Source organism: Petromyzon marinus, chromosome 78, assembly GCF_048934315.1.
Source record: "Petromyzon marinus isolate PM22_M1 ecotype Great Lakes invasive population chromosome 78, UKy_Petmar_22M1.pri1.0, whole genome shotgun sequence".
NCBI classification, from domain to species: domain Eukaryota; kingdom Metazoa; phylum Chordata; class Hyperoartia; order Petromyzontiformes; family Petromyzontidae; genus Petromyzon; species Petromyzon marinus.
Window position 1 is genome coordinate 5,273,959 of NC_133744.1, and position 27,270 is coordinate 5,301,228.

General features: G+C 48.8%; 1 protein-coding gene across 1 annotated transcript in view; it reads right to left on the reverse strand.

Moving 5' to 3' along the window:
• LOC142907384 (interleukin enhancer-binding factor 2 homolog) overlaps positions 1-27,270 on the reverse strand; it is a 60,853-nt gene that overhangs the window by 9,762 nt on the left and 23,821 nt on the right. The window contains exons 9-12 of the mRNA XM_076056865.1: positions 21,718-21,779; positions 19,378-19,492; positions 14,779-14,866; positions 1,049-1,198 (exon numbers count right to left, since the gene is read on the reverse strand). Of these exons, the coding sequence (XP_075912980.1) occupies positions 1,056-1,198; positions 14,779-14,866; positions 19,378-19,492; positions 21,718-21,779 (408 nt within the window). The 3' untranslated portion in view covers positions 1,049-1,055. The remainder of the gene's footprint in view (positions 1-1,048; positions 1,199-14,778; positions 14,867-19,377; positions 19,493-21,717; positions 21,780-27,270) is intronic.

The following is a 27,270-nucleotide window of genomic DNA, read 5'->3' on the forward strand; positions in this document are numbered from 1 at the left end:
GAGACGCTGCTGCTGAGACTGGAGCGTGCCACTAAGAGGTGGGGCCTTACCATCAGCCCCACCAAAACTAAGCACCTGCCTGGGTATTTTGTACCATCGGACACTCCACCCCCACAACTCCCAATCGGTGATGGGGCAGTTGTGGAGAGAGTGGAGAGTTTCCCATACCTGGGCAGTGTGCTTATGACTGGCTCCAGTTTAACAGCAGAGGTCTCACTCCGAATCAGTCGAGCGGCAATATCTTTTCATCGGTTGCGTAACGCTGTGTGGAAGCTACCTGGTCTGTCGCTCCGCACTAAGCTTCAGGTCTTCTCGGCCACGGTCATTCCCTCCCTTCTCTACGCTTGCGAAACGTGGACCCCCCTAATGGAACATCTTCGCCGGTTAGAAACATTTAGGCTGACCTGCCTACGATCCATCCTGGGTTTAACCAGACTGGATTGTGTGAGGAGCTCACAAATCCTTGAAAGATCTGGGCAGGGTCCCATCGGTGAGCTCCTCCGGCAGGCAAGGCTGCGATGGCTGGGTCATGTAGCCCGCATGCCCAGCCACCGCATGCCGAAACAGCTTTTGTTTGGCCGGATTGAGGGGGCTAAGCGGGCGCCGCACGGGCTAGAGAAGAGATGGAGTGATGTGGTACAGGAGGACGTGGAGCTGAGTGGACTTGCCGATGACTGGTACCAGCGGTGTCAAGATCGGCCTCTGTGGAGGAGGCTCGTGAAGGATGCTGTGTCTGTGTGTGTGTATGTATCTATCTGTGTGTGTGACTGTGTGTGTGTCTGTATGTGTCTGTGTGTGTGTATGTGTATGTGTGTGTCTATCTGTGTGTGTGTCTGTGTGTGTCTGTGTGTGTGTGACTGTGTGTGTGTCTGTATGTGTCTGTGTGTGTGTGTATGTGTCTGTGTGTGTCTATCTGTGTGTGTGTCTGTGTCTGTGTGTGTGTCTATCTGTGTGTGTCTGTGTGTGTGTCTATGTGTGTGTGTCTATGTGTGTGTGTGTCTATGTGTGTGTGTCTATCTGTGTGTGTGTCTATCTGCGTGTGTCTCACCGTGCTGCTACTCCTGCGTCTCCATCCCCTCCTCCTCCGCCTCCTCCTCTGCCTCCTCCTCCGCCTCCTTTTTCTCTGGCGGTTTTTCGTAGGCCCGCTCAGAAGGAGCCACCACGACCCCATCCCACACAGACAGCTTGGTAGCAATACCTACACACACACATACACTACATTATACACTACACTATACACTACTACACGTAGGCCCGCTCAGAAGGAGCCACCACGACCCCATCCCACACAGACAGCTTGGTAGCAATACCTACACACACATTATACACTACATTATACACTACACTATACACTACTACACTACACTATACACTACTTCACGTAGGCCCGCTCAGAAGGAGCCACCACCACCCCATCCCACACAGAGAGCTTGGTAGCAATACCTACACACACATTATACACTACATTATACACTACACTATACACTACTACACTACACTATACACTACTACACTATACACTACTACACTACACTATACACTACTTCACGTAGGCCCGCTCAGAAGGAGCCACCACGACCCCATCCCACACAGACAGCTTGGTAGCAATACCTACACACACATTATACACTACATTATACACTACTACACTATATACATTATACACTACACTATACACTACTACACTATACACTACTACACTACACACTACTACACTACACTATACACTACTACACGTAGGCCCGCTCAGAAGGAGCCACCACGACCCCATCCCACACAGAGAGCTTGGTAGCAATACCTACACACACATTATACACTACATTATACACATTATACACTACACTATACACTACTACACTACACTATACACTACTACACGTAGGCCCGCTCAGAAGGAGCCACCACGACCCCATCCCACACAGACAGCTTGGTAGCAATACCTACACACACATTATACACTACATTATACACTACTACATTATACACTACTACACTACACTATACACTACTTCACGTAGGCCCGCTCAGAAGGAGCCACCACGACCCCATCCCACACAGAGAGCTTGGTAGCAATACCTACACACATACACTACATTATACACTACATTATACACTACTACACTACACTATACACTACTACACTATACACTACTACACTACACTATACACTACTTCACGTAGGCCCGCTCAGAAGGTGCCACCACGACCCCATCCCACACAGAGAGCTTGGTAGCAATACCTACACACACATACACTACATTATACACTACAATATACACTACACTATACACTACTACACGTAGGCCCGCTCAGAAGGAGCCACCACGACCCCATCCCACACAGAGAGCTTGGTAGCAATACCTACACACATACACTACATTATACACTACTACATTATACACTACTACACTACACTATACACTACACTATACACTACTACACTACACTATACACTACTACACGTAGGCCCGCTCAGAAGGAGCCACCACGACCCCATCCCACACAGACAGCTTGGTAGCAATACCTACACACATACACTACATTATACACTACACTATACACTACTACACTATACACTACTACACTATACACTACTACACTATACACTACTACACTATACACTACTACACTATACACTACTACACTATACACTACTACACTATACACTACTACACTATACACTACTACACTATACACTACTACACTATACACTACACACTACTACACTACACTATACACTACTACACTATACACTACTACACTATACACTACTACACTATACACTACTACACTATACACTACTACACTATACACTACTACACTATACACTACTACACTACACTATACACTACTACACTATACACTACTACACTACACTATACACTACTTCACGTAGGCCCGCTCAGAAGGAGCCACCACGACCCCATCCCACACAGAGAGCTTGGTAGCAATACCTACACACACATACACTACATTATACACTACACTATACACTACTACACTATACACTACTACACTACACTATACACTACTACACTATACACTACTACATTATACACTACTACACTACACTATACACTACTACACGTAGGCCCGCTCAGAAGGTGCCACCACGACCCCATCCCACACAGACAGCTTGGTAGCAATACCTACACACACACACACACTACATTATACACTACTACATTATACACTACATTATACACTACATTATACACTACACTATACACTACTACACTATACACTACTACACTATACACTACTACACTATACACTACTACACTATACACTACTACACTATACACTACTACACTATACACTACTACACTACACTATACACTACTACACTATACACTACTACACTATACACTACTACACTATACACTACTACACTATACACTACTACACTGTACACTACTACACTATACACTACTACACTGTACACTACTACACTATACACTACTACACTATACACTACTACACTATACACTACTACACTATACACTACACTATACACTACTTCACGTAGGCCCGCTCAGAAGGAGCCACCACGACCCCATCCCACACAGACAGCTTGGTAGCAATACCTACACACACATTATACACTACATTATATACTACTACATTATACACTACTACACTACACTATACACTACTACACTACACTATACACTACTACACGTAGGCCCGCTCAGAAGGTGCCACCACGACCCCATCCCACACAGAGAGCTTGGTAGCAATACCTACACACACATTATACACTACATTATACACTACACTATACACTACTACACTACACTATACACTACTACACTACACTATACACTACTACACGTAGGCCCGCTCTGAAGGAGCCACCACGACCCCATCCCACACAGAGAGCTTGGTAGCAATACCTACACACATACACTACATTATACACTACACTATACACTACATTATACACTACACTATACACTACTACACTACACTATACACTACTACACTATACACTACTTCACGTAGGCCCGCTCAGAAGGTGCCACCACGACCCCATCCCACACAGAGAGCTTGGTAGCAATACCTACACACATACACTACATTATACACTACACTATACACTACATTATACACTACATTATACACTACTACATTATACACTACACTATACACTACACTATACACTACTACACTGTACACCACTACACTGTACACCACTACACTGTACACTACTACACTATACACTACTACACTACATTATATACTACATTGTACACTACATTATATACTACTACACTACTACACTATACACTACTACATTATACACTACTACACTATACACTACTACACTATACACTACTACACTATACACTACTACACTATACACTACTACACTACATTATACACTACTACACTATACACTACTACACTATACACTACACTATACTACTACATTATACGCTACTACACTATACACTACTACACTATACACTACTACACTATACACTACTACACTATACACTACTACACTATACACTACTACACTATACACTACACTGTACACTACTACACTGTACACTACTACACTGTACACTACTACACTATACACTACTACACTGTACACTACTACACTGTACACTACTACACTGTACACTACTACACTGTACACTACTACACTGTACACTACTACACTATACACTACTACACTACACTACTACACTGTACACTACTACACTACTACACTATACACTACTACACTATACACTACTACACTGCACACTACTACATTGTATACTACTACACTATACACTACTACACTATACACTACTACACTATACACTACTACACTACACACTACTACACTGCACACTACTACATTGTATACTACTACACTACATTATACACTACTACATTGTACACTACTACACTACTACATTGTACACTACTACACTACTACATTACACACTACTACACTACATTGTACACTACTACACTACAACTATCTAGAACTAGCTAAGCGAATTCTAGATAGAATTCGTCTTGCATTGGAAGAAGTTACAGCAGCAGAAGTTAGTGTTAATGCGGGTCAGTATTACCCCAAGAGTCGCATCATCTCTCTGGAAAGGTGACAGACTCCATCGGCTGAGCCTTCTTATCACGGAGTTTGTTGAAGGATAAATTTCGATTTGTCAAGGTGCCTCACTTCTCCCAACCAGCTTAAAAGTCGCTACGAATCTTAACAGCGTTCATTGAAGCTCTGTGGATGTGTAGGCCTTCACTTTAACATCTATTCCTGTGACCAGTCACAAGCTAATCCCTCAGCTATTTGATATGTAAACCCCTTTGTCAAGGTGCCTCACTTCTCCCAACCAGCTTAAAAGTCGCTACGATTCTTAACAGCGTTCATTTAAGCTCTGTGGATGTGTAGGCCTTCACTTTAACATCTATTCCTGTGACCAGTCACAAGCTAATCCCTCAGCTATTTGATATGTAAACCCCTTTGTCAAGGTGCCTCACTTCTCCCAACCAGCTTAAAAGTCGCTACGATTCTTAACAGCGTTCATTTAAGCTCTGTGGATGTGTAGGCCTTCACTTTAACATCTATTCCTGTGACCAGTCACAAGCTAATCCCTCAGCTATTTCAATGCTAAATTACTAGTTGCCTCTGTGGATGTGTAGGTTTTGACTTTAACATCTATTTATGTGACCAGTCACAAGCTAATCCCTTAGCTATTTCAATGCTAAATTACTAGTTGCCTCTGTGGATGTGTAGGCCTTTACTTTAACATAGCCATTCCTGTGACCAGGCACAAGCTAATCCCTCAGCTATTTCAATGCTAAATTACTAGTTGCCTCTGTGGATGTGTAGGTTTTGACTTTAACATAGCCATTCCTGTGACCAGTCACAAGCTAATCACTCAGCTATTTTAATGCTAAATTCTCATGTTTGATTTGTACTAGGTGCCTCTGTGAATGTGTAGGTTTTGACTTTAACATAGCCATTTCCGTGACCAGTCACAAGCTAATCCCTCAGCTATTTCAATGCTAAATTACTAGTTGCCTCTGTGGAAGTGTAGGTTTTGACTTTAACATAGCCATTTCTGTGACCAGTCACAAGCTAATCACTCAGCTATTTCAATGCTAAATTATCCTGTTTGATTTGTACTAGGTGCCTGTGTGAATGTGTAGGTTTTGACTTTAACATAGCCATTCCTGTGACCAGTCACAAGCTAATCCCTCAGCTATTTCAATGCTAAATTACTAGTTGCCTCTGTGGATGTGTAGGTTTTGACTTTAACATAGCCATTCCTGTGACCAGTCAAAAGCTAATCCTTTAGCTATTTCAATGCTAAATTACTAGTTGCCTCTGTGGATGTGTAGGTTTTGACTTTAACATAGCCATTCCTGTGACCAGTCACAAGCTAATCCCTTAGCTATTTCAATGCTAAATTACTAGTTGCCTCTGTGGATGTGTAGGCCTTTACTTTAACATAGCCATTCCTGTGACCAGTCACAAGCTAATCCCTTAGCTATTTCAATGCTAAATTACCAGTTGCCTCTGTGGATGTGTAGGTTTTGACTTTAACATAGCCATTCCTGTGACCAGTCACAAGCTAATCCCTTAGCTATTTCAATGCTAAATTACTAGTTGCCTCTGTGGATGTGTAGGTTTTGACTTTAACATAGCCATTCCTGTGACCAGTCACAAGCTAATCCCTCAGCTATTTCAATGCTAAATTACTAGTTGCCTTTGTGGATGTGTAGGTTTTGACTTTAACATAGCCATCCCTGTGACCAGTCACAAGTTAATCACTCAGCTATTTCAATGCTAAATTCTCCTGTTTGATTTGTACTAGGTGCCTCTGTGAATGTGTAGGTTTTGACTTTAACATAGCCATTCCTGTGACCAGTCACAAGCTAATCCCTCAGCTATTTCAATGCTAAATTACTAGTTGCCTCTATGGATGTGTAGGTTTTCACTTTAACATAGCCATTTCCGTGACCAGTCAAAAGCTAATCCTTTAGCTATATCAATGCTAAATTACTAGTTGCCTCTGTGGATGTGTAGGTTTTCACTTTAACATAGCCATCCCTGTGACCAGTCACAAGCTAATCCCTCAGCTATTTGATATGTAAACCCCCTTTGTCAAGGTGCCTCACTTCTCCCAACCAGCTTAAAAGTCGCTACGAATCTTAACAGCGTTCATTGAAGCCCTGTGGATGTGTAGGCCTTCACTTTAACATCTATTCCTGTGACCAGTCACAAGCTAATCCCTCAGCTATTTCAATGCTAAATTACTAGGTGCCTCTGTGAATGTGTAGGTTTTGACTTTAACATAGCCATTTCCGTGACAAGTCACAAGCTAATCCCTTAGCTATTTCAATGATAAATTACTAGTTGCCTCTGTGGATGTGTAGGTTTTGACTTTAACATAGCCATTCCTGTGACCAGTCACAAGCTAATCCCTGAGCTATTTCAATGCTAAATTACTAGTTGCCTCTGTGGATGTGTAGGTTTTGACTTTAACATAGCCATTCCTGTGACCAGTCACAAGCTAATCCCTCAGCTATTTCAATGCTAAATTACTAGTTGCCTCTGTGGATGTGTAGGTTTTTACTTTAACATAGCCATTCCTGTGACCAGTCACAAGCTAATCCTTTAGCTATTTCAATGCTAAATTACTAGTTGCCTCTGTGGATGTGTAGGTTTTGACTTTAACAAAGCCATTCCTGTGACCAGTCACAAGCTAATCCCTCAGCTATTTGATATGTAAACCCCCTTTGTCAAGGTGCCTCACTTCTCCCAACCAGCTTAAAAGTCGCTACGAATCTTAACAGCGTTCATTGAAGCCCTGTGGACGTGTAAGGCCTTTACTTTAACATCTATTTCTGTGACCAGTCACAAGCTAATCCCTCAGCTATTTCAATGCTAAATTACTAGTTGCTTCTGTGGATGTGTAGGCCTTTACTTTAACATCTATTCCTGTGACCACGTAGAAGGGAAACAATAAAATAATAAAAGATGGCAAGCTACCCTTTTTGGATGTCCGAATTGAAGGGAGAACTGATGGTTCAATGAGCCACTCTGTCTGCCGGAGAGCCACCGCATACGGATGCTTACCTGAAACCGGACTACCACCGCCATCCATCGTGGAAGAATTCCCTCATCAATACCCTGCACCGTAGAGCCCAATGCATACCCAGACCAGGAACGCATTTGCCAGTGAACTCAAGCACGCACACACCCAGCCTCTCGAAGGCCGACGGTTACTCCGACTGCACAATCAGCAAAGCCATCACTCCAACCATGAAGGAGGAATCCTCTTGAGGATGCCACTCCAAAAACCATCACCTTACCCTCCAAAATCCTGAACAAGCACACGATCCAGGTCCGATTCTACACGGTACGTGAAATCCGTGATCTGGTGCCGTCGGTTAAAAGATGTGGTTCCGGACATACAGTGCCCTGGTGTCTACAAAAGACTAAGTTGCCTCTGTGGTGGGTAGCTACATTGGAGAAACCAAACGCCATGTCTCGGACCGCATCCGTGAACACAAAGCAGACCTGAAACACGGTAAGTACCAATACCTCGGCCGTGGAAGATCACTGTTATAATTCGGTGGGCTCACGTGACATTGACTTCTCCAAGACGGAGGTTCTGTCCAAGCCAACCGGCTACCGTGAGAGAGATTCGCTCACGAGGCCATCCACATGCACACAAGCACAGAGACAATTTCAACCGTGTGTCTCTAAGTCTCTCCCACGTGTCTCTGTGTGTCTCTACGTGTCTCTGTGTGTCTCTGAGTGTCTCTGTGTGTCTCTACGTGTCTGTGTGTGTCTGTGTGTCTCTACGTGTCTCTGTGTGTCTACCCCGTGTCTGTGTCTCTACGTGCCCCCGTGTCTCTGTGTGTCTCTACGTGTCTCTGTGTGTCTCTGTGTGTCTCTGTGTGTCTCCCCCGTGTCTCTGTGTCTCTATGTGTCCCCTGTGTCTCTGTGCGTCTCTACGTGTCTCTACATGTCTCTGTGTGTCTCTACATGTCTCTGTGTGTCTCTGCGTGTCTCCCGTGTCTCCCGTGTCTCTGTGTGTCTCTGTGTGTACCCCGTGTCTCTGTGTGTCTCTACGTGTCTCTGTGTGTCTCTACGTGTCTCTACGTGTCTCCCCCGTGTCTGTGTCTCTACGTGCCCCCGTGTCTCTGTGCGTCTCTACGTGTCTGTGTGTCTCTGTGTGTCTCTACGTGTCTCTGTGTGTCTCTGTGTGTCTCTGTGTGTCTCTATGTGTCTCTGTGTGTCTCTGTGTGTCTCTGTGCATCTCTACGTGTCTCTGTGTGTCTCTGTGTGGCTCTGCGTGTCTCTACGTGTCTGTGTGTCTCTACGTGTCTCTGTGTGTCTCTACGTGTCTCTGTGTGTCTCTACGTATCTCTGTGTGTCTCTGTGTGGCTCTGCGTGTCTCTACGTGTCTCTGAGTGTCTCTGTGTGGCTCTGTGTGTCTCTACGTGTCTCTGTGTGTCTCTATGTGTCCCCCGTGTCTCTGTGTGTCTCTGTGTGTCTCTGTGTGTCTCTACGTGTCTCTGTGTGTCTCTACGTGGCCCCGTGTCTCTGTGTGTCTCTGTGTGTCTCTGTGTGTCTCTACGTGTCTCTGTGTGTCTCTACGTGTCTCTGTGTGTCTCTACGTGCCCCCGTGTCTCTGTGCGTCTCTACGTGTCTGTGTGTCTCTGTGTGTCTCTACGTGTCTGTGTGTCTCTGTGTGTCTCTGTGTGTCTCTGTGCGTCTCTACGTGTCTCTGTGTGTCTCTGTGTCTCTACGTCTCCCCCGCGTCTCTGTGTGTCTCTGTATGTCTCACACAGAGACATGTAGAGACACGTAGTCTCTACATGTCTGTGTGTCTCTACGTGTCTCTGTGTGTCTCTGTGTGTCTCTACGTGTCCCCCGTGTCTCTGTGCGTCTCTACGTGTCTCTGTGTGTCTCTACATGTCTCTGTATGTCTCTACGTGTCTGTCTCTGTGTGTCTCCCCCGTGTCTCTGTGTGTCTCGACATATCCCCCGTGTCTCTGTGTGTCTCTGTGTGTCTCTACGTGTATCTGTGTGTCTCTATGTGTCTCTGTGTGTCTCTACGTGTCTCTGTGCGTCTGTGTGTCTCTGTGTGTCTCTGTGTGTCTCTACGTGTCTCTGTGTGTCTCTGTGTGTCCCCCGTGTCTCTGTGCGTCTCTACATGTCTCTACGTGTCTCTGTGTGTCTATGTGTCTGTGTGTCTCCACGTGTCTCTGTGTGTGTCTATGTGTCTCTGTGTGTCTCCACGTGTCTCTGTGTGTCTCTACGTGTCTCTGTGTGTCTCTACATGTCTCTGTGTGTCTCTACGTGTCTCTGTGTGTCTATGTGTCTCTGTGTGTCTCCACGTGTCTCTGTGTGTGTCTATGTGTCTCTGTGTGTCTACGTGTACCCCGTGTCTCTGTGTGTCTCTACGTGTCTCTGTGCATCTCTACATATCCCCAGTGTCTCTGTGTGTCTCTACGTGTCTATGTGTGTCTCTGCGTGTCTCCCGTGTTTGTGTGTCTCTGTGTGTCTCTACGTGTCCCCCGTGTCTCTGTGTGTCTCTGTGTGTCTCTGTGTGTCTCTACGTGTCTCTACGTGTCTCTGTGTGTGTGTGTCTGTGTGTGTCTCTGTGTGTCTCTACGTGTCTCTGTGTGTCTCCCGTGTCTCTGTGTGTCTCTACGTGTCTGTGTGTCTCTACGTGTCTCTGTGTGTCTCCACGTGTCTCTGTGTGTCTCTACGTGTCCCCCGTGTCTCTATGTGTCTCTGTGTCTCTACGTGTACCCCGTGTCTCTGTGTGTCTCTACCTGTCTCTGTGCGTCTCCCCCGTGTCTCTGTCTCTACATATCCCCCGTGTCTCTGTGTGTCTCTACGTGTCTATGTGTGTCTCTGCGTGTCTCCCGTGTCTCTGTACTTCTCTACGTGTCTCTACGTGTCTCTGTATGTCTCTGTGCGTCTATACGTGTCTCCCGTGTCTCTGTGTGTCTCTGCGTGTCTCCCGTGTCTCCCGTGTCTCTGTGTGTCTCTATGTGTCTCTGTGTGTCTCTGTGTGTCTCTGTGTGTCTCTGTGTCCCCCGTGTCTCTGTGTGTCTCTGTGTGTCTCTCTGTGTCTCTGTGTGTCTCTACGTGTCTCTGTGTGTCTCTACGTGTCTCTGTGTGTCTCTACGTGTCCCTGTGTCTCTGTGTGTCTCTGTGTGTCTCTGTGTGTCTCCCGTGTCTCTGTGTGTCTCTACGTGTCTCTGTGTGTCCCCCGTGTCTCTGTGCGTCTCTACGTGTCTCTGTGTGTCTCTACGTGTCTCTGTGTGTCTCCACGTGTCTCTGTGTGTCTCTACGTGTCCCCCGTGTCTCTATGTGTCTCTGTGTCTCTACGTGTACCCCGTGTCTCTGTGTGTCTCTACCTGTCTCTGTGCGTCTCCCCCGTGTCTCTGTCTCTACATATCCCCCGTGTCTCTGTGTGTCTCTACGTGTCTATGTGTGTCTCTGCGTGTCTCCCGTGTCTCTGTACTTCTCTACGTGTCTCTACGTGTCTCTGTATGTCTCTGTGCGTCTATACGTGTCTCCCGTGTCTCTGTGTGTCTCTGCGTGTCTCCCGTGTCTCCCGTGTCTCTGTGTGTCTCTATGTGTCTCTGTGTGTCTCTGTGTGTCTCTGTGTGTCTCTGTGTCCCCCGTGTCTCTGTGTGTCTCTGTGTGTCTCTCTGTGTCTCTGTGTGTCTCTACGTGTCTCTGTGTGTCTCTACGTGTCTCTGTGTGTCTCTGTGTGTCTCTACGTGTCCCTGTGTCTCTGTGTGTCTCTGTGTGTCTCTGTGTGTCTCCCGTGTCTCTGTGTGTCTCTACGTGTCTCTGTGTGTCCCCCGTGTCTCTGTGCGTCTCTACGTGTCTCTGTGTGTCTCTACGTGTCTCTGTGTGTCTCTGTGTGTCTCTACGTGTCTCTGTGTGTCTCTACGTGTCTCTGTGTGTCTCTACGTGTCCCTGTGTCTCTGTGAGTCTCTACGTGTCTCTGTGTGTCCCCCGTGTCTCTGTGTGTCTCCCGTGTCTCTGTGTGTCTCCCGTGTCTCTGTGTGTCTCTACGTGTCTCTGTGTGTCCCCCATGTCTCTGTGTGTCTCCCCGTGTCTCTGAGTGTCTCTGTGTGTCTCTGTGTGTCTCTGTGTGTCTGTGTGTCTCTGTGTGTCTCTACGTGTCTCTGTGTGTCTCTGTGTGTCTCTACGTGTCTCCCGTGTCTCTGTGTGTCTCTGCGTGTCTCCCGTGTCTCCCGTATCTCTCTGTGTCTCTGTGTGTCCCCCGTGTCTCTGTGTGTCTCTGTGTGTCTCTACGTGTCTGTGTGTCTCTGTGTGTCTGTGTGTCTCTGTGTGTCTCTACGTGTCTCTGTGTGTCTCTCTGTCTCTGTGTCTCTACGTGTCTGTGTGTCTCTACGTGTCTCTGTGTGTCTCTGTGTGTCTCGACGTGTCTCTGTGTGTCTCCCCGTGTCTCCCGTGTCTCTGTGTGTCTGTGTGTGTCCCCCGTGTCTCTGCGTGTCCCCCGTGTCTCTGTGTGTCTCTGTGTGTCTCTGTGAGTCTCTGTGTGTCTCTGTGTGTCCCCCGTGTCTCCGTGTGTCTCGACGTGTCTCTGTGTGTCTCTACGTGTCTCTGTGTGTCTCTCTGTCTCTGTGTCTCTACGTGTCTGTGTGTCTCTGTGTGTCTCTACGTGTTTCTGTGTGTCTCTGTGAGTCTCTGTGTGTCTCTGTGTGTCCCCCGTGTCTCCGTGTGTCTCTACGTGTCTCTGTGTGTCTGTGTGTCTCTGTGTGTCTCTACGTGTCTCTGTGTGTCTCTCTGTCTCTGTGTGTCTCTGTGTGTCCCCCGTGTCTCTGTGTGTCTCTGTGAGTCTCTGTGTGTCTCTGTGTGTCCCCCGTGTCTCCGTGTGTCTCTACGTGTCTCTGTGTGTCTCTACGTGTCTCTGTGTGTCTCTCTGTCTCTGTGTCTCTACGTGTCTGTGTGTCTCTGTGTGTCTCTACGTGTCTCTGTGTGTCTCTACGTGTCTCTCTGTGTGTCTCTGTGTGTCCCCCGTGTCTCTGTGTGTCTCTCTGTCTCTGTGTCTCTACGTGTCTGTGTGTCTCTGTGTGTCTCTACGTGTCTCTGTGTGTCTCTGTGAGTCTCTGTGTGTCTGTGTGTGTCCCCCGTGTCTCTGCGTGTCCCCCGTGTCTCTGTGTGTCTCTGTGTGTCTCTGTGTGTCTCTACGTGTCTCTGTGTCTCTACGTGTCTGTGTGTCTCTGTGTGTCTCTACGTGTCTCTGTGTGTCTCTATGTGTCTCTGTGTGTCCCCCGTGTCTCTGTGTGTGTCTACGTGTCTCTGTGTGTCTCTGTGAGTCTCTGTGTGTCTCTCTGTCTCTGTGTCTCTACGTGTCTGTGTGTCTCTGTGTGTCTCTACGTGTCTCTGTGTGTCTCTATGTGTCTCTGTGTGTCCCCCGTGTCTCTGTGTGTCTCCCCCGTGTCTCTGTGTGTCTCTGTGTGTCTGTGTGTCTGTGTGTGTCTCTACGTGTCTCTGTGTGTCTCTACGTGTCTCTGTGTGTCTCTCTGTCTCTGTGTGTCTCTGTGTGTCTGTGTGTGTCCCCCGTGTCTCTGTGTGTCTCTACGTGTCTCTGTGTGTCTCTACGTGTCTCTGTGTGTCTCTGTGTGTCTCTGTGTGTCTCTACGTGTCTCTGTGTGTCTCTATGTGTCTCTGTGTGTCTCTGTGAGTCTCTGTGTGTCTGTGTGTGTCCCCCGTGTCTCTGTGTGTCTCTACGTGTCTCTGTGTGTCTCTGTGTGTCTCTATGTGTCTCTGTGTGTCCCCCGTGTCTCTGTGTCTCTACGTGTCTCTGTGTGTCTCTGTGAGTCTCTGTGTGTCTCTGTGTGTCCCCCGTGTCTCCGTGTGTCTCTACGTGTCTCTGTGTGTCTCTGTGTGTCTCTACGTGTCTCTGTGTGTCTCTATGTGTCTCTGTGTGTCCCCCGTGTCTCTGTGTGTCTCTGTGTGTCTCTGTGTGTCTCTACGTGTCTCTGTGTGTCTCTATGTGTCTCTGTGTGTCTCTGTGAGTCTCTGTGTGTCTGTGTGTGTCCCCCGTGTCTCTGTGTGTCTCTACGTGTCTCTGTGTGTCTCTGTGTGTCTCTATGTGTCTCTGTGTGTCCCCCGTGTCTCTGTGTCTCTACGTGTCTCTGTGTGTCTCTGTGTGTCTCTGTGAGTCTCTGTGTGTCTCTGTGTGTCCCCCGTGTCTCCGTGTGTCTCTACATGTCTCTGTGTGTCTCTGTGTGTCTCTACGTGTCTCTGTGTGTCTCTATGTGTCTCTGTGTGTCCCCCGTGTCTCTGTGTGTCTCTACGTGTCTCTGTGTGTCTCTACGTGTCTCTGTGTGTCTCTGTGTGTCTCTGTGTGTCTCTGTGTGTCTCTATGTGTCTCTGTGTGTCCCCCGTGTCTCTGTGTGTCTCCCCCGTGTCTCTGTGTGTCTCTGTGTGTCTCTGTGTGTCTCTACGTGTCTCTGTGTGTCTCTACGTGTCTCTGTGTGTCCCCTGTGTCTGTGTGTCTCTGTGAGTCTCTGTGTGTCTGTGTGTGTCCCCCGTGTCTCTACGTGTCTCTGTGTGTCTCTGTGTGTCCCCTGTGTCTGTGTGTCTCTGTGAGTCTCTGTGTGTCTGTGTGTGTCCCCCGTGTCTCTACGTGTCTCTGTGTGTCTCTGTGTGTCCCCTGTGTCTGTGTGTCTCTGTGAGTCTCTACGTGTCTCCGTGTGTCTCTACGTGTCTCTGTGTGTCTCTGTGTGTCCCCTGTGTCTCACCAAAGTCCCTCTCGATCCCCAGAATCTTCTTGAATCCTCCGTGAGACAGAACACGGAGCAGAGTCTGTGCTGTGAAGCAGACACTGTCCTGAGACACGCAGTGAGAGACACGGAGAGACACGCAGTGAGAGACACGGAGAGACAGTGAGAGACACGCAGTGAGAGACGTGCTGTGAAGCAGACACTGTCCTGAGACACGCGGGGAGAGACACGGAGAGACACGCAGTGAGAGACACGGAGAGACACGGAGAGACAGTGAGAGACACGCAGTGAGAGACACGGAGAGACACACAGTGAGAGACACAGTGAGAGACACAGAGAGACACACAGTGAGAGACACAGAGAGACACACAGTGAGAGACACAGTGAGAGACACACAGTGAGACACGCAGTGAGAGACACAGAGAGACACACAGTGAGAGACACGGAGAGACACGGAGAGACAGTGAGAGACACGCAGTGAGAGACACGGAGAGACACACAGTGAGAGACACAGTGAGAGACACAGAGAGACACACAGTGAGAGACACAGAGAGACACACAGTGAGAGACACAGTGAGAGACACACAGTGAGACACGCAGTGAGAGACACAGTGAGAGACACGGAGAGACAGTGAGAGACACGCAGTGAGAGACACGGAGAGACACGGAGAGACACACAGTGAGAGACACGGAGAGACACGCAGTGAGAGACACGGAGAGACAGTGAGAGACACGCAGTGAGAGACACGCAGTGAGAGACACGGAGAGACACGCAGTGAGAGACACGCAGTGAGAGACACGGAGAGACAGTGAGAGACACGCAGTGAGAGACACGCAGTGAGAGACACGCAGTGAGAGACACGGAGAGACAGTGAGAGACACGCAGTGAGAGACACGCAGTGAGAGACACGCAGTGAGAGACACAGTGAGAGACACGGAGAGACACGCAGTGAGAGACACGGAGAGACACAGAGAGAGACACACAGTGAGAGACACACAGTGAGAGACACAGTGAGAGACACGCAGTGAGAGACACGGAGAGACACAGAGAGAGACACACAGTGAGAGACACACAGTGAGAGACACAGTGAGAGACACAGAGAGAGACACACAGTGAGAGACACACAGTGAGACACACAGTGAGAGACATGGAGAGACACACAGTGAGAGACACACAGTGAGAGACACAGTGAGAGACACAGAGAGACACGCAGTGAGAGACACACAGTGAGAGACACAGTGAGAGACATGGAGAGACACGCAGTGAGAGACACACAGTGAGAGACACAGTGAGAGACACAGAGAGACACGCAGTGAGAGACACACAGTGAGAGACACAGTGAGAGACACAGAGAGACACACAGTGAGAGACACACAGTGAGAGACACGCAGTGAGAGACACGCAGTGAGAGACACGCAGTGAGAGACACGGAGAGACACGCAGTGAGAGACACAGAGAGACACGCAGTGAGAGACACGCAGTGAGAGACACACAGTGAGAGACACAGAGAGACACGGAGAGACACACAGTGAGAGACACAGTGAGAGATACAGAGAGACACGCAGTGAGAGACACACAGTGAGAGACACAGAGAGACACGCAGTGAGAGACACACAGTGAGAGACACAGAGAGACACGGAGAGACACACAGTGAGAGACACAGTGAGAGATACAGAGAGACACGCAGTGAGAGACACACAGTGAGAGACACAGAGAGACACGCAGTGAGAGACACACAGTGAGAGACACGCAGTGAGAGACACAGAGAGACACGCAGTGAGAGACACACAGTGAGAGACACGCAGTGAGAGACACGGAGAGACACACAGTGAGAGACACGGAGAGACACACAGTGAGAGACACGCAGTGAGAGACACGCAGTGAGAGACACGGAGAGACACGCAGTGAGAGACACACAGTGAGAGACACAGTGAGAGACACGCAGTGAGAGACACAGAGAGACACACAGTGAGAGACACACAGTGAGAGACACAGTGAGAGATGCAGTGAGAGACACACAGTGAGAGACACACAGTGAGAGACACACAGTGAGAGACACACAGTGAGAGACACACAGTGAGAGACACAGAGAGACACACAGTGAGAGACACGGAGAGACACGCAGTGAGAGACACACAGTGAGAGACACAGTGAGAGACACGGAGAGACACAGTGAGAGACACACAGTGAGAGACACAGAGAGACACACAGTGAGAGACACACAGTGAGAGACACAGTGAGAGACACAGTGAGAGACACAGAGAGACACACAGTGAGAGACACACAGTGAGAGACACACAGTGAGAGACACAGTGAGAGATGCAGTGAGAGACACACAGTGAGAGACACGGAGAGACACGCAGTGAGAGACACACAGTGAGAGACACGGAGAGACACACAGTGAGAGACACAGAGAGACACGCAGTGAGAGACACACAGTGAGAGACACAGAGAGACACGCAGTGAGAGACACACAGTGAGAGACACAGAGAGAGACACACAGTGAGAGACATGCAGTGAGAGACACGGAGTGAGAGACACGGAGAGACACACAGTGAGAGACACAGAGAGACACAGAGACACGCAGTGAGAGACAGAGAGACACGCAGTGAGAGACACGCAGTGAGAGACACAGAGAGACACGCAGTGAGAGACACGAAGAGAGAGATACGGAGAGACACACAGTGAGAGACACACAGTGAGAGACACAGTGAGAGACACATTGAGAGACACAGTGAGAGACACAGAGAGACACACAGTGAGAGACACGCAGTGAGAGACACAGAGAGACACACAGTGAGGGACACAGTGAGAGACACAGTGAGAGACACACAGTGAGAGACACACAGTGAGAGACACAGTGAGAGACGCACAGTGAGAGACACACAGTGAGAGACACAGAGAGACACACAGTGAGAGACACGGAGAGACACGCAGTGAGAGACACACAGTGAGAGACACGGAGAGACACACAGTGAGAGACACGGAGAGACACGCAGTGAGAGGCACACAGTGAGAGACACGGAGAGACACAAAGAGACACAGTGAGAGACACGCAGAGAGAGACACAGAGAGACACGCAGTGAGAGACACTGAGAGACACACAGTGAGAGACACACAGTGAGAGACACAGTGAGAGACACACAGTGAGAGACACACAGTGAGAGACACAGAGAGACACAGTGAGAGAGACACAGTGAGACACAGTGAGAGACACACAGTGAGAGACACGCAGTGAGAGACACACAGTGAGACACGCAGTGAGAGACACAGAGAGACACGCAGTGAGAGACACAGAGAGACACACAGTGAGAGACACAGTGAGAGACACACAGTGAGACACGCAGTGAGAGACACAGAGAGACACGCAGTGAGAGACACAGAGAGACACACAGTGAGAGACACAGTGAGAGACACACAGTGAGAGACACAGTGAGAGACACAGAGAGACACACAGTGAGAGACACAGTGAGAGACACACAGTGAGAGACACACAGTGAGAGACACAGTGAGACACAGTGAGAGACACAGAGAGACACGCAGTGAGAGACACAGTGAGAGACACAGAGAGACACACAGTGAGAGACACAGAGAGACACACAGTGAGAGACACACAGTGAGAGACACAGTGAGAGACACAGTGAGAGAGACACAGTGAGAGACACAGTGAGAGACACAGTGAGAGACACAGTGAGAGACACAGAGAGACACACAGTGAGACACACAGTGAGACACACAGTGAGAGACACACAGTGAGAGACACAGTGAGAGACACAGTGAGAGACACAGTGAGAGACACACAGTGAGAGACACACAGTGAGACACACAGTGAGAGACACAGAGAGACACACAGTGAGAGACACACAGTGAGAGACACACAGTGAGAGACACAGAGAGACACACAGTGAGACACACAGTGAGACACACAGTGAGACACACAGTGAGAGACACACAGTGAGACACAGTGAGAGACAAACACAGTGAGAGACACACAGTGAGAGAGACACAGTGAGAGACACACAATGAGAGACACAGAGAGAGACACGCAGTGAGAGACACAGAGAGACACACAGTGAGAGACACAGAGAGAGAGACACAGTGAGACACACAGTGAGAGACACAGAGAGACACACAGTGAGAGACACACAGAGAGAGAGACACAGTGAGAGACACAGAGAGACACGCAGTGAGAGACACAGAGAGACACACAGTGAGAGACACACAGTGAGTGATGGTAGTGGTGGTGGTAGTGGTGGTAGTGGTGGTGGTGGTGGTAGTGGTGGTGCTAGTGGTGGTGGTGGTAGTGGTGGTGGTGATGGTGGTAGTGGTAGTAGTAGCGGTAGTGGTGGTAGTAGTGGTGGTAGTGGTGGTAGTAGTGGTGGTAATGGTGGTAGTGGTGGTAGTGGTGGTAGTGGTGGTGGTGGTAGTGGTAGTGGTGGTAGTGGTAGTGTGGTAGTAGTGGTGGTAGTAGTGGTGGTGGTAGTGGTGGTAGTAGTGGTGGTAGTAGTAGTAGTGGTGGTAGTGGTGGTGGTGGTAGTAGTGGTGGTAGTGGTAGTGTGGTAGTAGTGGTGGTAGTGGTAGTGTGGTAGTAGTGGTGGTAGTGGAGGTATTGGTACCTGTTGCTCCAGGTTCATCACGGTGTGGACCCTGAAAGAACCACTCTCACAGGGATCTGTGATCCCCACAGATCCAGGCAGGAAGAGACCTGCAGCCAGGAGCTGCAGGCAACGCCTGAGCAACATCATCAACAACATCAGCATCATCAGCATCATCATCAGCATCATCATCAGCATCATCATCAGCAGCATGATCATCAGCATCATCAGCAGCAGCATCATCATCAACATCATCAGCATCATCAACATCATCATCAACATCATCAGCATCATCAAATCAACATCATCGTCAAATCAACATCATCATCATCAGTAGCATCATCATCAGTAGTATCATCATCAGTAGCATCATCAACATCAGCATCATCAACATCATCATCAGTCATCATCATTATCTGTGGGTGTGTATCACTGTGTGTGAGTGTCACTTTGTGTGAGTGTCACTGTGTGTGTGACTGTGTGTGTGTCACTGTGTGTGTCACTGTGTGTGTGTCACTGTGTGTGTCACTGTGTGTGTCACTGTGTGTGTCACTGTGTGTGTGTCACTGTGTGTGTCACTGTGTGTGTCACTGTGTGTGTGTGACTGTGTGTGTGACTGTGTGTGTGACTGTGTGTGTCACTGTGTGTGTCACTGTGTGTGTGTGTCACTGTGTGTGTGTCACTGTGTGTGTCACTGTGTGTGTGTCACTGTGTGTGTGTCACTGTGTGTGTGTCACTGTGTGTGTCACTGTGTGTGTGTCACTGTGTGTGTCACTGTGTGTGTCACTGTGTGTGTGTGTCACTGTGTGTGTCACTGTGTGTGTCACTGTGTGTGTGTCACTGTGTGTGTCACTGTGTGTGTCACTGTGTGTGTGTGTGTCACTGTGTGTCACTGTGTGTGTCACTGTGTGTGTCACTGTGTGTGTGTCACTGTGTGTGTCACTGTGTGTGTCACTGTGTGTGTGTGTGTCACTGTGTGTGTCACTGTGTGTGTCACTGTGTGTGTCACTGTGTGTGTCACTGTGTGTGTGTCACTGTGTGTGTCACTGTGTGTGTCACTGTGTGTGTGTCACTGTGTGTGTCACTGTGTGTGTCACTGTGTGTGTGTCACTGTGTGTGTGTCACTGTGTGTGTCACTGTGTGTGTCACTGTGTGTGTCACTGTGTGTGTGTGTCACTGTGTGTGTGTCACTGTGTGTGTCACTGTGTGTGTGTCACTGTGTGTGTGTCACTGTGTGTGTGTCACTGTGTGTGTCACTGTGTGTGTGTCACTGTGTGTGTCACTGTGTGTGTGTGTCACTGTGTGTGTCACTGTGTGTGTCACTGTGTGTGTGTCACTGTGTGTGTCACTGTGTGTGTCACTGTGTGTGTGTGTGTCACTGTGTGTCACTGTGTGTGTCACTGTGTGTGTCACTGTGTGTGTCACTGTGTGTGTGTCACTGTGTGTGTGTCACTGTGTGTGTGTGTCACTGTGTGTGTGTGTCACTGTGTGTGTCTCTGTGTGTGTGTCACTGTGTGTGTGTCACTGTGTGTGTCACTGTGTGTGACACTGTGTGTGTGTGTGTCACTGTGTGTGTCTCTGTGTGTGTGTGTCACTGTGTGTGTGTCACTGTGTGTGTGTCACTGTGTGTGTCACTGTGTGTCACTGTGTGTGTGTCACTGTGTGTGTCACTGTGTGTGTCACTGTGTGTGTGTCACTGTGTGTCACTGTGTGTGTCACTGTGTGTGTGTCACTGTGTGTGTGTCACTGTGTGTGTGTCACTGTGTGTGTCACTGTGTGTGTCACTGTGTGTGTCACTGTGTGTGTGTCACTGTGTGTGTCTCACTGTGTGTGTCTCACTGTGTGTGTGTCACTGTGTGTGTGTGTCACTGTGTGTGTGTCACTGTGTGTGTGTCACTGTGTGTCACTGTGTGTGTGTCACTGTGTGTGTCACTTTGTGTGTCACTGTGTGTGTCACTGTGTGTGTGTCACTGTGTGTGTCACTGTGTGTGTCACTGTGTGTGTCACTGTGTGTGTGTCACTGTGTGTGTGTCACTGTGTGTGTGTCACTGTGTGTGTGTCACTGTGTGTGTGTCACTGTGTGTGTGTCACTGTGTGTGTGTCACTGTGTGTGTCACTGTGTGTGTGTCACTGTGTGTGTGTCACTGTGTGTGTCACTGTGTGTGTCACTGTGTGTGTGTCACTGTGTGTGTGTCACTGTGTGTGTGTCACTGTGTGTGTGTCACTGTGTGTGTGTCACTGTGTGTGTGTCACTGTGTGTGTGTCACTGTGTGTGTCACTGTGTGTGTGTCACTGTGTGTGTGTCACTGTGTGTGTCACTGTGTGTGTGTCACTGTGTGTGTGTCACTGTGTGTGTGTCACCTGAAGGCCACGTTGAGTGCCAGTGGCTGCCGCGTGGTCGTGTTCATGATGGCGTTGTGAGCCTGGGACACACACAGTGACACACACAGTGACACACACACAGTGACACACACACAGTGACACACACAGTGACACACACACAGTGACACACACACAGTGACACACACACAGTGACACACACAGTGACACACACACAGTGACACACACAGTGACACACACACAGTGACACACACACAGTGACACACACACAGTGACACACACACAGTGACACACACACAGTGACACACACAGTGACACACACAGTGACACACACACAGTGACACACACACACAGTGACACACACACAGTGACACACACAGTGACACACACACAGTGACACACACACAGTGACACACACACAGTGACACACACACAGTGACACACACAGTGACACACACACAGTGACACACACAGTGACACACACACAGTGACACACACACAGTGACACACACACAGTGACACACACACACAGTGACACACACACAGTGACACACACAGTGACACACACACAGTTACACACACACAGTGACACACACACAGTGACACACACACAGTGACACACACACAGTGACACACACAGTGACACACACAGTGACACACACACAGTGACACACACACAGTGACACACACAGTGACACACACACAGTGACACACACAGTGACACACACACAGTGACACACACACAGTGACACACACACAGTGACACACACACACAGTGACACACACACAGTGACACACACAGTGACACACACACAGTGACACACACACAGTGACACACACACAGTGACACACACACAGTGACACACACACAGTGACACACACAGTGACACACACACACAGTGACACACACACACAGTGACACACACACAGTGACACACACAGTGACACACACACAGTGACACACACACACAGTGACACACACACAGTGACACACACACAGTGACACACACACACAGTGACACACAGTGACACACACACAGTGACACACACACACAGTGACACACACACACACAGTGACACACACAGTGACACACAGTGACACACACACAGTGACACACACACAGTGACACACACACAGTGACACACACACAGTGACACACACACAGTGACACACACAGTGACACACACACACAGTGACACACACACACAGTGACACACACACAGTGACACACACACACAGTGACACACAGTGACACACACACAGTGACACACACACACAGTGACACACACACACACAGTGACACACACACAGTGACACACACAGTGACACACACACACAGTGACACATACACACAGTGACACACACACAGTGACACACACACACAGTGACACACAGTGACACACACAGTGACACACACACACAGTGACACACACAGTGACACACACAGTGACACACACACACAGTGACACACACACAGTGACACACACACACAGTGACACACACACAGTGACACACACACACAGTGACACACAGTGACACACACACAGTGACACACACACACAGTGACACACACAGTGACACACACAGTGACACACACAGTGACACACACACAGTGACACACACACAGTGACACACACACAGTGACACACACAGTGACACACACACACAGTGACACACACACACAGTGACACACACACAGTGACACACACACACAGTGACACACAGTGACACACACACAGTGACACACACACACAGTGACACACAGTGACACACACAGTGACACACACACACAGTGACACACACACAGTGACACACACAGTGACACACACACAGTGACACACACACAGTGACACACACAGTGACACACACAGTAAACACTACACACAGTGACACACACAGTGACACACACACACACAGTGACACACACACAGTGACACACAGTGACACACACAGTGACACACACACACAGTGACACACACACACAGTGACACACACAGTGACACACACACACAGTGACACACACACACAGTGACACACACAGTGACACACACACACAGTGACACACACACACAGTGACACACACACAGTGACACACACACACAGTGACACACACACAGTGACACACACAGTGACACACACACACAGTGACACACACACAGTGACACACACACAGTGACACACAGTGACACACACACACAGTGACACACACACAGTGACACACACACAGTGACACACACAGTGACACACACACACAGTGACACACACACAGTGACACACACAGTGACACACTCAGTGACACACACACAGTGAGACACACAGTGACACACACACACAGTGACACACACAGTGACACACACAGTGACACACACACACAGTGACACACACACAGTGACACACACAGTGACACACACACAGTGACACACACACAGTGACACACACAGTGACACACACAGTGACACACACAGTGACACACACAGTGACACACACACAGTGACACACACACAGTGACACACACAGTGACACACACACAGTGACACACACAGTGACACACACACAGTGACACACACACAGTGACACACACACAGTGACACACACACACAGTGACACACACACAGTGACACACACAGTGACACACACAGTGACACACACACAGTGACACACACACAGTGACACACACACAGTGACACACACAGTGACACACACACACAGTGACACACACACACAGTGACACACACACAGTGACACACACAGTGACACACACACAGTGACACACACACACAGTGACACACACACAGTGACACACACACAGTGACACACACACACAGTGACACACAGTGACACACACACAGTGACACACACACACAGTGACACACACACACACAGTGACACACACAGTGACACACAGTGACACACACACAGTGACACACACACAGTGACACACAGTGACACACACACAGTGACACACACACAGTGACACACACACAGTGACACACACAGTGACACACACACACAGTGACACACACACACAGTGACACACACACAGTGACACACACACACAGTGACACACAGTGACACACACACAGTGACACACACACACAGTGACACACACACACACAGTGACACACACACAGTGACACACACAGTGACACACACACACAGTGACACATACACACAGTGACACACACACAGTGACACACACACACAGTGACACACAGTGACACACACAGTGACACACACACACAGTGACACACACAGTGACACACACAGTGACACACACACACAGTGACACACACACAGTGACACACACACACAGTGACACACACACAGTGACACACACACACAGTGACACACAGTGACACACACACAGTGACACACACACACAGTGACACACACAGTGACACACACAGTGACACACACAGTGACACACACACAGTGACACACACACAGTGACACACACACAGTGACACACACAGTGACACACACACACAGTGACACACACACACAGTGACACACACACAGTGACACACACACACAGTGACACACAGTGACACACACACAGTGACACACACACACAGTGACACACAGTGACACACACAGTGACACACACACAGTGACACACACACAGTGACACACACAGTGACACACACACAGTGACACACACACAGTGACACACACAGTGACACACACAGTAAACACTACACACAGTGACACACACAGTGACACACACACACACAGTGACACACACACAGTGACACACAGTGACACACACAGTGACACACACACACAGTGACACACACACACAGTGACACACACAGTGACACACACACACAGTGACACACACACACAGTGACACACACAGTGACACACACACACAGTGACACACACACACAGTGACACACACACACAGTGACACACACACACAGTGACACACACACAGTGACACACACAGTGACACACACACACAGTGACACACACACAGTGACACACACACAGTGACACACAGTGACACACACACACAGTGACACACACACAGTGACACACACACAGTGACACACACAGTGACACACACACACAGTGACACACACACAGTGACACACACAGTGACACACTCAGTGACACACACACAGTGAGACACACAGTGACACACACACACAGTGACACACACAGTGACACACACAGTGACACACACACACAGTGACACACACACAGTGACACACACAGTGACACACACACAGTGACACACACACAGTGACACACACAGTGACACACACACACAGTGACACACACAGTGACACACACAGTGACACACACAAACAGTGACACACACAGTGACACACACACAGTGACACACACACACAGTGACACACACAGTGACACACACAGTGACACACACACACAGTGACACACACAGTGACACACACAGTGACACACACAGTGACACACACACAGTGACACACACACAGTGACACACACAGTGACACACAGACAGTGACACACAGACAGTGACACACACACAGTGACACACACACAGTGACACACACAGTGACACACACAGTGACACACAGTGACACACACACAGTGACACACACACAGTGACACACACACAGTGACACACACACAGTGACACACACACAGTGACACACAGTGACACACACACAGTGACACACACACAGTGACACACACAGTGACACACACACAGTGACACACACACAGTGACACACACAGTGCACACACACAGTGCACACACACAGTGACACACACACAGTGACACACACACAGTGACACACAGTGACACACACACACAGTGACACACACACAGTGACACACACAGTGACACACACACACAGTGACACACACAGTGACACACAGTGACACACACACAGTGACACACACACAGTGACACACACACACAGTGACACACACAGTGACACACACAGTGACACACACACAGTGACACACACAGTGACACACACACAGTGACACACACACAGTGACACACACAGTGACACACAGTGACACACACACACAGTGACACACACACAGTGACACACACAGTGACACACACAGTGACACACACAGTGACACACAGTGACACACACAGTGACACACACACAGTGACACACACACAGTGACACACACAGTGACACACACACAGTGACACACAGTGACACACACAGTGACACACACAGTGACACACACACAGTGACACACACACAGTGACACACACAGTGACACACACAGTGGCACACACAGTGACACACACAGTGACACACACAGTGACACACAGTGACACACACAGTGACACACAGTGACACACACAGTGTCACACACAGTGACACACACAGTGACACACACAGTGACACACACACAGTGACACACACAGTGACACACACACAGTGACACACACAGTGACACACACACAGTGACACACAGTGACACACACAGTGACACACACAGTGACACACACACAGTGACACACACACAGTGACACACACCCACAGAGACACACACAGTGACACACACACACAGTGTCACACACAGTGACACACACAGTGACACACACACAGTGACAC